This window comes from Carassius gibelio, chromosome B16 (assembly GCF_023724105.1).
Source record: "Carassius gibelio isolate Cgi1373 ecotype wild population from Czech Republic chromosome B16, carGib1.2-hapl.c, whole genome shotgun sequence".
NCBI classification, from domain to species: domain Eukaryota; kingdom Metazoa; phylum Chordata; class Actinopteri; order Cypriniformes; family Cyprinidae; genus Carassius; species Carassius gibelio.
The window spans coordinates 13233924-13246766 of NC_068411.1; the positions used below are offsets into that span (position 1 = coordinate 13233924).

Sequence of the window (12843 nt, forward strand, 5' to 3'; positions counted from 1 at the left end):
ATTTGTAAAAAATAAATAAAATAAAAAATAAAACCTTTTGAAAGTGATTCAGCTGACATCTGTGTTATTACATTAAGCTATAGCTGCGGTGTGAACTTAGAACTATATTCTAATAAAATAAGAAAACTTTATAGAAAACTTATTATTGAAACTGTTATATTTTAGTCATCTTTGGCCAGGCCTGGGGTCTCATTTATAAAACTCTCCGTAGATTTCATCCTAAAATTTTATGTAGGCATAAAAGCTAGATTTTGCGTACACTCAAAAGTTTTCAGATTTATAAAACCATGCGCACGCCAAATAGTTCTCAGATATTTTAGATGCTCTCATTCTTTTACACTGGCCAAATAGAATTTCGATTATTTCAAATTAAATGTATGCAGTTTTGCTCATAAGATAAAATTTTTTCGCTATTTTAGTGGAAACAGATAAACGCATATTTATTGCAGTGTATTGTCTGATTCAGCACATCACTGACAAAGTGTTGTAAAGAGGAAACATGTAAATCTTACCGTTTTCTCCAAGTTATGTCCTTCAAATATAGTGGAATTTTTCATAATGTTGTAGAGATTACTTTACACAGCAGTAACACCTCGGTGCAGCTGTCTTTGTTCAGTAATACAGCAGTGTCCGCCATAATATCGCAGTAATTACGCATCATCGATCATTGTTCTCGCTAAAATATTTCTCATAACATGTGGTCTTTAGTTTAGTTTAAAGATTACTTATTGTGCACCTATAGCACTCCTCGCTTTAATAAAAACAACATGTCACAGGAAAATAGTTTATTGTTAATGAAATTATGCAATTATGTTGTTGGTAAAATTATGTAATTTCAGTGTTAATCTCTATTAAATCGAGTGGAATATTTCTTGTAAATGTGTATATCGACATGAAAACAGAGTTTAAAGTCATTGTTTACTTGAAAAAGAGTTTTATAAAAAAAGCATGGTTCATAATGTCCATACGGTGCATACATATTTACTGTATAAATATTTTTTGTATAAATCCCGATATGTGCGTAAAAAAATTTGTACGCAATTTCTATGCCTATTTTGTGTGTAAGCAACATTTATAAATGAGACCCCTGGTTATTTTTAGTGACTCTTTACGCCAGTAGGTGGCAACAAGCAACTTTTTTAGTCACTGAATCTACGTTTTCACCCAAACGTTGGATTTGCCACTGTGTTGCATTGCACACGTGACAGTTGATCTTCTGCTTCAACTGTCAATACTGGGTCTAAAATATAAGTTATTCATAGAATTTTACTTGATATTTTCTCATCCGCTTGTTTGTTGTAACATATAAAAGCATATGCGTGTCTGTGATGGCTTGCGCGGCCGTGTTCCTACAAACGAATCTCATTCGAAGTCGATTAATATTCCAAATAATATTTTTTTGCAGCACTCATGCACAGAAGATAGTGCTTGATAGGAAATTAGTATAAAAGTAGTAAAAACAAATGCTACTTGTATCGTTTTTAAATGAATTATTATTCACAAACTCTTACTTCTACTGCCATTGTGAGAAATGAATAGACTAGGCCTACATTGTTTATTCTCTTCACGAACCATTTTCTTATTTGACGAGATTCTTAAAAGGAGTTGTTTTTTTCAGGTGTGGCTAATTTCTTTAGATATTTTGAAGCAATTTTGTGTCCAAATGTGCAGCCGTTCTAGGTAGCTCTCCCCACACACGCACACGCACACACACACACACACACAAGAAATAAATGAAAAAGTATAATTTCTTGGTCAGACAGTGCACCTAATCCATTTATTGGATCTAAGAGTTTCAGAGAGAAAGAGACAGATAAGACATGAGAGACAAAAAGAGACTGAGATCTTTGAAGCAAAGAAAAACAAGTGAGCAGACACTGGAACTGACACCTCCTTCTCCCACACAAAGTGGTCATCATCCAGTATGGAACAAAAACAGGCTGCAGTCTGATCTAATTAACTAAAGAGCAATATTTGCTCACCCGGAGGACAGCTAATGCAGCGCTGCCTTTATATGGAACGAGGCGAGAGCAAGGAACCAAAGAAAGAGTGCAGAGCTTTTAGAGTAAACACATTTGATGCCCTTGAAAAAAAAAACATTCTATAATGTACTCGGACGGAAATGTATGGAGATAATGCAATTGAGTTTTGGTGTGTATATGTGTGTTGCTTCAAGTAGTCAAATGTATTTCTGATGCAAAAGGCTGTAATGTATATAAACTCCATCACCCTTTGCCTGTGTAACTGTGTTAAAGCAGAGCATGATGTACGTGCTGTCTGTGATGTGACACAAAGCCCATTGTGGTGACCTTCCCTTTTGATGTGCTCTCTTGTTCTTGTTCTCTCTCTATTACCCTGTTTTGTTGAGAGCTCTCCATTTAGCTCACATTTAAATTCAGAAAACGCTCAGGAGCTTTTGTCTGATCCAGCTCATGTCGTGGAGGTGACAGCACTGTCTTTGGCCAGGCACATATATATATGTATGTTTGTGTGTGTGTGTAAGTGTGTAACTCCAGCTTACACGTTGACGCTACACCCAAATGCTTTAATAAGACTAGAACGAATAAAGGCCAGTGCTGACGTGGATGAGCTATTATGGGCCCCCTGCCACTTCGCTTTTTTCTGTCCATCTATCAGGGCTTCTTGCTCTTTACGGACATTGAAATTCATACCCTGCCTATTCCTTCAAAAACCAGCATGGGAAGTATAACATACAGATATTAGAGTGTATGTTGTGTGTGTAAATGACAAAGAGTATTTTTAGATGCAGATGGGGTCTTTGAGGTGATCTGGATCTGCTGAGCACTCTGAAATACTATGAAGATGCAGACTTAATGGGATAGATCACCCAAAATGAATATTCTCTCATCCTTCACATACTGTTATGTAGTTGCAAACATGTACGTATGACTTTTAACAAGATATTCTGAAGAATTTTGGAAACCCGTTTTAGGATTGCAGCTTTTCCAACACATAAGAAAAAAAACATACTTTAACGAATCATTTATGACATAAATTTTAATTATGAGATAAGAAGTCACAAGATAAAAGTTATGAATTATGACATGCATAAATATAATTTTAACATAAAAGGCTGAAATTAAGTCAACTTTTATATCATAATAATGTCTACTTATGTCAGAATTTATGTTCTCATAATTTAGATTTTTTTTTTTTAATCTTATGACTTAATATGTCATAATTTTTAACTTATCATGACTTATTACAATTTTAGATTTTGTCATAGTTATGATTTATTAATAGCATAATTATGATTTACCAAAGGACTTTTTTTGGACTTAATATAATTAACTTTTTATATTATTAACTCTCAAAATTATGACTTAGTATGCCATCATTTCAAAATCATAATTTTATGTCTCAATTTGAACTTTTTTATCTCATAAACATAATTTACCAAAGCATCTTTTGATGGACTTTCAAAACAATATTTCATAAAAGAAATCTTAAAATGTTTCACAGAAGAAAGAAAGTAAAGAAATAAAATTTTAGAATGAGAGTAATTTCATGATGGCAATATATATATATATATATATATATATATATATATATACATACATACATACATATATATATATATATATATATTAGAAGAACATATTAAGCTTTTATGTCATCTCAACAAATGAAAGCATAAGCTAATTCAGTGGTGATTTTTGATATTAACCTTACTGGAAGTGATTTACTGATTTAATGTGTATATTTGCTATAAATAATGCCATTAACTGACCATCTCAGTTTGCTCATATAGGCGACAGACTGCTGTACAGTATACTGTATATGCTCTATGTATAGATGCAGGCTAATTCCAGAGTTACCTAGTTACTAGCACTTAAGCTCTTGCCACAATAGTTACTACTATTAGTAACCCTTCACAAGCACACTTGTTTTTAACTCCCCTTAAGCTCATCCTAAAAACCATTAACCATTATGCTTGAGGTAGTGCAGTAAGTCCTCCTTTATAAAAGCTCAGTCTTTGTTTCTCAAAAATTGATAAGGAAAACATGGATCAGAGTTTAGTGCAGTGTGACAACAGAAGAGACTAAAGTGAGAGTTTTAAATAAAGTTCGACTGTCACACAGATGGCTCCCCCTGTGTGCTCTGAGCTACTAATTCATCTTAAACACACTTGGCCAGCTGGGAAATCCCTCCTGAAGAGCAACAGTGACCTCAATATACAACCTGCCCGGTCTACAAATGACCACACACATGCACACAAAGCGCAAGCTAAGTTCAGCTTGGACTGCATTGGTGCTTAAAAGAATGTGTTCTCCTGAGAACTGTTCTTGACAGTGCAGAATTTCTATAGGATATCTTGGCAAATGAAATATGACATGCAGTACACCGTTAAAAATAAAAGTTCTTTGTGGAAGCCAAAGGTTTCTTCGAACCCCTGAGGGGACATGGTGATGGAAAATAAACGAGATGGGTGGAAAAATTATATTTCAATGCTTTTGAGTTTGTTTTGCAAAACATTGTCATTCTCATTCAAAAGTGTTGCGTTCCCCTGAGAAATATTGCGTAGTTGTTTCTCCCACCTCATATTATTTCCATCCTAAAATTTTGTGTGTGAATGCAAAGTTTTTTGAGGGGAGCGAAAAATTTGGATAGAGAATGCACAAGCTTTACAATAAAATTTTTCTTTCAATTTTAATTTATTTCCCTCACTATGTCCCTTAAGGGGCTTCATAGTAGGTTCTGCTTTGAGTGTTCAAAATTAGAAATTTGAGAGAAAGATTATACAAAATATATATTTTTTCATGGCTGTCAAACGTATCATGATAAAAAAAGAAAGAAAAAAAGTAAGAAATATATTTAAAATAATAACAAATAATTACTTCATTTTTAAATATAAAAGCAGCATAAAACAATATAAAAGCAGATTATTTAATTTTAAAACTATTTAATTTTATATATATATTTTTTATATTTATATTTAATATTCAATATCAAATATATATATTTTTTTACTGATGAATAAGTTTTACCACGTTTTATGCATAATAGGGGGCCCTGTAGCCCTGTTAAAGGGTCCAGAACAGGATAACATATAACTATCTGGTATCAGGCAATACAATTTTAATAACATTTTAAATATATATATGTTTTTTTGTTAGTAATTCGATTGCATATAATGTTTTTGCCATTGCCTTATCCAACCTGCATTCATATTTGAATCAATATAATGCCATTCGTTCAGTTTTAAATGCAAGATATGAATGCAAGATGTTGCATTTTACTCTGCATGCCAAGCACATAAACCCTGCGAGAATGTCAGCGGCGCAGCTCAGAGCAGCAACGTGTCAAGCAAAATGCAGGGAGGAAATATTTATAACTCCAGAAAACCGGTAGTGTGTCTTTTTATGGAGGCCAGAGGCATGATAATGGAAGAGAGATGGAGTGAGAGAGAAAATGAAAGAAGAGATAAAGATAGACAGCATACTAAACCGACAGAGCGATAGACACGGAGACATGCCTTCTGGCTGTAGATGAGGGCCACAGCTGTGTTCGGTGCGATATTTTTAAACGCATCAATGCTGCTCCAATCCCCGCACCGCGCCTGACCTATTTATAGCCCGAGCCGGCCATTGTTCTATTTCTGTCACCTGTGGGCCATGCTCTTGTTGATTCGCATGCAAATCAGCCTCCTCCTCTCTGCAGCAAGCTACTTGAAGGAAAACCAGATAGAGAGAGACAGAAACAGGAGCTGAATGCAACTCCAACCAACCGTAGAGGATAAAAAAAACCTGGTTGAGAGGGAGGGAGAACCAAAAACAGTCAATCTGACACATCGGGGAGAAAATAACAAGCAGTTTTGTCAGGACAAGAGGAAGGCAGAGTGTAGAGCATGTGAGAGACTCTCCTGCTGATTCTCAGAGCCACTTAGGTGTCGAAGCGAAGGAGAAGAAGCGAAGAGATGAGCAGAGCAGAGGAGGAGTGAAGCTTTTTAGTGTTAGTGAGGGGGAGCTCTGTAACTCTTCGGGTGTCGCTTAAGAGGAGGAGGAGGAGGAGGAGGAGGAGGCAGGGGCGAATCCTGGTCTCTTGAGAGAGAGAGAGACAAACACAGAGAGAGAGACCGAGAGAAGAGGAGGGGACAAGCTGACAGCAATACAGGAAGAGCAGGGCTGGCAGACGATGTGCTGCTAACTCAAGTACTAATGCTCCAGACCATTTACGAGGCTGACTCCTGTTTCTCCGCAGACATCATCGGGAAACACCGGCTGCCTCCGACCCCTCACGACACTGACATGCACAACGTCAACAACTCAGGTGACTCTTTTTGTAAGATCTCGGTCCGTATTTAGTACTCCGATGAGAAGGGTCTTGAACTGGTGGAGTTTTATACTGCAGGGCTGCCCGGTTTAAAGCGCTGTAAGATTACGTTCGTGATGTTATTATGCTGTCCGAGGAGAAACTTTCAAGAGAGCATCGTTCTGTGGATGACTGTTAGTGGGTTTAACCTTAAACCACTAAACTAACAAAGGGGCAGCTCAAGGTACTGTAATTATCCTGTCAGACGTCAGAAAGCTTAGGTTATAATGGGGATAAAAACAGAACGCGTACAGGATGTTAGGCGACTTTAGCGTTTAATTCAGGAGAGAGGAAACTTCCTGAGAAATACGGCGTCAACATGAAAGGGACGTTGCTGTTCGCGTTTCGCCAAAGACAATCAACCCGTTCTATTTTTGACCTGACTCTGTTTGAGGAGAGCTTGGCTCTGACATCACCGAGCAAGGATGTGTTAGCTTTATTGTCTAAAATTTGAGCGTGACTCATTTGTGCTCTTTGCTGTTGTCTCTGACTTGCGGTCGCTGCCAGAGAGGCGCTCGCGCAAACTCTGACCGGTTCGAAACGGTGTTGTTCTGGGAAATCCATGATATGAAAGTTGGGGTGAATGTGGGGGGGAAGGAAGTGCGTATATAATAAGACAGATTGAGTCATTTCGGTTCCTGAAAGAAGGGTGGAGGACATTGCTTCACCTCTGATTTTTCTCTCTTTGCACTTTTCACCGCTGAACCACAGGAGATGCTCTGCCTAGATTTCAGCATCGTTGCAACATAACTGAAAGTACGCTACATTTTTTTCGACTTGCAAATCAGCGCACGCACTGCCTAACGCAATCCTGTCATTCTAAATATAGTTCTCTCATTTTGTATGAGTACTGTGTACAAAGACAAGAGAAAGACTGAGCTGTCGTCTTCAATAAGGCTCAGCAGAGCAACCTGTTAGGGGACTAAGTCCAACCAGCTAGGGCAGTAGGGCACCCCGTTTCTCGCCCTAAACTCCTCCGCCTAATACCGAGCCATTCAATTAATGCTCATCTGTCCAGTGAAAGCCTCGTACAGGCATGCATGGCATTAAAAGAAGTATGCAGTTAAACAACAGCCACCCGAGCGAGGCAGGCAGGCCCGCTGCTCGCTCTGTGGGTCAGCTATTCTTAGTATGTTATTCTCAGCTTATAGCATTAGAGTGCTAAGATTAGCCGCCGTGGCGCTCTGCTATCATACCATCTCGACAAACACTTAATATACAGTGGAACAGTTATTATTAACAGAGAGTTTTTCACTGTCATGTGATATGCGGTTATGTCTTACATCCGTTATTGTTGAAAAGGGTTCTGCTTGTTAAAAATGTCTGTTAGTTTTTTTGCGTTTCTGCTCGATGCAAATAGCACAGCTGCAAAAAATGCGGAGTGTGGAGTATCTGGAGAAGTTAGAGCTTTTCACTGTGCGATCAAAAGACAAACTGCAATTAATTTGTTGTGGTTACTGAGGCAAATAGGTCAAGTTAAGTGTTCCTTAAGAGTGCCGACTTAAGGATTTAATCTGTAACACCGAACATGCTCAAGGATTCAGCTCTTTGGTTCAAAGCAACGCTTGAAAATATGTGATCAGAGTCGAGGCAGAACTCTATGGGAGCGATGCTGCTGTCGGAAGATGTTTATTGTAATGCTAATGTGCACCCGCTGTCAGTTTTAAAGCACTGAAGCTCGTCTCCGTGCAACTGTTATAATCATTCTGACAATTCAGAGTAAAGCAAATGTTAGAAGGCTGAATATTCTGTTGACTGAACAAAATATTTTGAATGAACGGTTGAAAAGTCATCGTCTGTTTGGTGTGAAATGTCTTGTAGTACTACAGTTTGTTCTGGTTTATTTGACATGTCTGCTTCGGCAAAAACACGATACAAAGTGTCTCAAGTGTAAAATACACATAAAGACATCTAGTCTAATACACTGGCAGCAATTTTATGCTCACCGAACAAGCAGTCCCTTAATGTAGGTTATAATTAGAGACAATCCATTGATTAGTGCAGTTTTTAATATATTTCTGAATAAAATAAATGACTGTTCAGGCATCATCTTGTTGCTTTTATCTGTAGCCTTTCAAAATGACTCCAGGCTATTTTACTTTTTAAACATGAGCTTTGGATTATGCTAATGGCAGTGATGAACAAATAATGTGATCATGCGGTCTATGGAGAACTATAAAGTAGAACATTGAACCTTTTGTTGGGCTGATATTATGAATGTATTATTCATCATAACGAGTGGAATGACTCTCTCGCTGATGTTTAATGTCAGGGCTGTGATTGTTGTTGGATGGAAAAATGTGTTGTTTTTCCATACATTTTCAAGATTTTGATTATTGCAATAAATAATTTGGATAGGTTTACAAAATCATTGTGAAAGAGTTTCAATGTAGTTAGTTCTTAATTCTCACAGATATGCATACGGTGTTCCACACAATAAAGGTTCATATAACAAATTCTCAAAAAAAAAAAAAAGTAAATTATGTTTAATTATATATTGTAGTATATATTATATACTGTATATACACACACAGCGGATAAAATAAGTATTGAATACGTCACCCTTTTCTCTCAGTAAATATATTTCTAAAGGTGGCAACAATAAGGTTGCGAGGTTCTCGAGAGCTCTTTGCTTTTACCCATCATGAAATGTTTCTCATGTGACACGTTGGTAATGAGACACCTTTTATAGGCCATCGTTTGGGACTAAACCAGCTCATATTAATTTCCAGTGACTAGGGGCAGGATTGCTTTCTAATTATTGATTGATTTCTGCTGGGGTCTTGGCTTTCCATGCCTTTTTACACCTCCCTTTCTTCATGTGTTCAATACTTTTCCCCCGGGGTCGTTCTACTTTATTACACTGAACTTAATTTCATAACTTACTGTTTTGTTTTCTTTGTATGTATAGATTGCTTGGGTTGTTACCGACATCTGGTGAAAATTTCATATCAACAGCACCTTTAAAAATATATTATATTGATGTGTTCGATACTTATTTTATAAGTTATATATAAACAGTATATATACACAGATATATGAAAAATGTTGTGTTGATTGGAATATTTTTTTAAACTCAAATTTGTTTTTTAATCCAAATGTTGATGGAAACTATTTTCTATCTTTATTTTTTAAAATATATTTTTATATTTATATTTTTTTTATATAAACATTTTAGGAAAATTAAGTCAATTATATTTGCTTTACTTATATTTACTTTTAATTTCTAGGGCATTTTTCCCTTTTATTTAATTAATCATCCAAAAATAAACCCCAGAAACATGTTTTTTGCTGAAAGGGATGATCTGGATTCCCCTTGTCCTGTTTTTGCTGTGAAGAATAAGCTTCTACTTAAAAATACAGCAGCGTTTCCTGCTTTAGACACGCCTGCAACCCAGAATAACATCAGCAATAATGAGCACTCAGTCACCGCAGCATATGCAGCCAAAAAAGCATCACTTATTTTGCTAAGAAACGCACCGTATCTCATCCAAATATAAAAAAAACTGTTACTGACAACAGAGGTTAAAAAATAGAATTCAATTTAAATGTGCCGGAGGCTAATTTATAGGGCACCTGATTATTTAGCAGCTTGTTATCTGTACTCCGTATATAAATGATGTACCAGCAGCCTCATTGCAGGAAAGGTTAACATATGCAGCATTTGAAGCATACTAAAATATAAGACTATTTATGCTCTTTTTTTAAACATAACATTAGAAAAGTCATGAACTTTATAATTTAATTTAGCTATTCAACATTGCACTGACTCTGTCAAGCCTATTTATACCGAAGACAATTTTCATTTTAAATTAAAAGGTAGCACATCATTGTGTGAGACATTTCTTCCAATACAGACTGTCATGTATGCATAAACGCTTAATTAAGAGTCTAATTTAGTACCTTTTTCACTTAACGGTGTGTGGGAGGTTTGCTTTTATGGCTGTATGCCGCACTTCAAACTCTAGGCTTTGATCATCTCAGTAATCAACAGTAATGAGAAGCATCAGTCTAGAAATGCATTGCTCAAGGGATTATGGGAAATGGAGTACAGCAGATGAGTCACAATATCCCTTTGGGTTAAGGGAGCCGTTTAGACGCGGGGCAGAATGCTTGTCACCCCTTCCTGCTAAAAATAAAACTGGGTGCTTTCGGTCTTCGTACTTGTGTTTACTGATACAGTGCCACATCTGCGCCACCATTCTCATCTCATGTCATACCGTTCAGTTGAGAAATTGTTGGTAAAACCACAACTAAAGACAGTTCATGAAAGCTAGAAGGTGCTTGAAATGTTTGTGGTGGTAGGGGTGGGCAGCGCAATAGCTTACATAAATTTGACAGGGTGCACTTATTTTTGCCCGAGTTAAAATTACCAGATGGCTCCACACGTTTGACAGTCTTTCACACATTCCCTATATTAAGAGTGTGCTCAGAAAAGCAGTTATATTTAGCCTAGTTACTGCTGTTTGCCATTCTCTTTTCAGCTCAACTGGCGTTAATACATCAACATCTTTGCTTCGTTACACATAATGTTCTTCCAAAGGCTCGAGGCCAAAACACGAGGTGCGAGTGTGTTTTGTCTCATAACACCGATTTAGTTCTGATGTCAGGTGATGCAAAAATGGCCCACGTCCCACTGTACTCTCAACAAGTGCCTTGTTAACATAATTCAAATAGAGTTGCGGGACTGGTGGAAAAAAATTAATGTCATTGCGGTTCTACAGCATCCAACCTGTTGATTCATCTAGTCAACAATGTATTGTGAGAGCTAAGTGGACTGAAGCAATATAGATCTAATCAAATGACGGAACCGCGTGACGCTTGGTGTTAGTGGTTCTCACACATTTTATGTGCTAAATATGAATACGAGAATACAGTACAAAAACAGGCAATGTGTCATGTGTACGCAGTGCAACACCATGATACATAATGAAACAGTCGGTGTGACCAGTGCAGTCCCTTTCTCAAATGAAGTGAAAAGTAGGCAGGGTTGCCAGGTTTAAAAAAAAAAAACAATTGCTACAAAACTAGCCCAATCACATTAGTTTGATTCACAAACGAATGTCTCCTTAAAGGGTTAGTTCACCCTCGAAGCATCCTAGGTGTATGTGACTTTCCAAAAACACATGCATTCGCTACAGGAGGCCTTTATTCACCCCCTGGAGCCATGTGAGGGATGTTTTATTACCGATGCGTGCACTTTATTTTACGTCTTCTGAACAGTTGACAACAAACAACCGCTTACCCCACTGACAGTTTTGGATGAGCAAGGACAATTTTTAATATAACTTCTATTGGATTATTCTGAAAGAGGAAAGTCACATACACCTAGGATCCTTCGAGTGTGAGTTGAAGATGGAGGGATTTTCATTCTTGGGTGAACTAACCATTTAAGTAGGGAATTAATGATTTTTTCTCCTCTTTTTGTAAGTTTCCCCAAATATTTATTCTTAAAAGGTATTAAAAGACTTGTGTAAGGGACCGGAACAGTGAAAAGGAATTCAAAAAGTAATTAAATTCCTTCCAGTTACCATTCTTAAACCCTATAGTTCACATTAAGAAGAAGCCTTTTGACCTTTGATGACGCCAACGCTTCTCTTCCCAACAATGTTACACAATGATGTCACGCTGTCTGGAACAAGGTTAAGTTGTGTTGTCCAGAGGGCGATTTGGTCTAACCTGGTCATTCTTAATCTTCAAACCACCTGCTACCGGTTGAGTTGGGAGGTGCGAGTGGGTTGACCTAAGGTTTCTTTGCCAAGAGCTCAGCTGGATGGTTGGATCAAAGTGTATCTTTTTAATGATGGTAGTGGGGAGGGCAAGCAGGGAAACATAAGATAAATGAGATATCACCGTGGCGAGTGCTCCAAACCAGCAGGTGTTTCTGAGGCTATTTTTAGCTCCATTTGGGCAGTGAGCCCAATGCCTGTGACTCATTGTCGAAGCTCATTGGCTGACTCCATGAGTGCTGTAAGAACACAGGCTGCTCTTTGTAAAGAGCTCTCTCAAGTCAGAATTAATATTCCCCCCATCATTCCAGGATGCTTGGGGTCATCTCTTTGGCTCACTAGAGAGCCGCTCCTGTCGCTTCAAAGTCGCCTCTCTTCTGAGAAGTGCCATCACGCCAACAAACCAAGGTGAATTTTTGCTAAACACCCAGAAGTTGGACCTCAAGTGGAGCTGACAGGCATAGCCGACGTGTATCAGTGTCGACAGAAAGAGGGAGTTTGTGTGTGTGTGTGTATGTTTCTGTCTTATATAAGGGATGATATAATATCCATGGGTGCTCTCGGTGAGGAGACACCACACAGCGCAGCTCAATATCTGCAGGAAGAGGAGTCATTATGATGTCGCCAGCGTTGCCATGGCAGCTTGTTTGGGTGGTGGATTGGGTGTGGGTTTTGTCATAGACTAAGATTGCACCACTTGCTTTTATGTTGCTATTTATAATCAGCGGTTGCGCATGCAGACATTTCTGATGATGGCGGAGAACATTATATTCGACCAAAC

The 12843-nt window shown here is 37.7% G+C and overlaps 1 protein-coding gene across 3 annotated transcripts in view; it reads left to right on the forward strand.

Annotated features, from left to right (window-relative positions):
• The window catches only part of hdac9b (histone deacetylase 9b), a 53493-nt gene that overhangs the window by 20252 nt on the left and 20398 nt on the right, over positions 1-12843 (forward strand). For 2 of the 3 annotated variants that reach the window (XM_052578237.1, XM_052578238.1), the window contains exon 3: positions 6223-6291. The exons of the other annotated variant lie outside the window; for it this stretch is intronic. In XM_052578237.1, coding sequence (XP_052434197.1) covers positions 6223-6291 — 69 coding nt within the window. The remainder of the gene's footprint in view (positions 1-6222; positions 6292-12843) is intronic. 3 annotated transcript variants of the gene reach the window in all.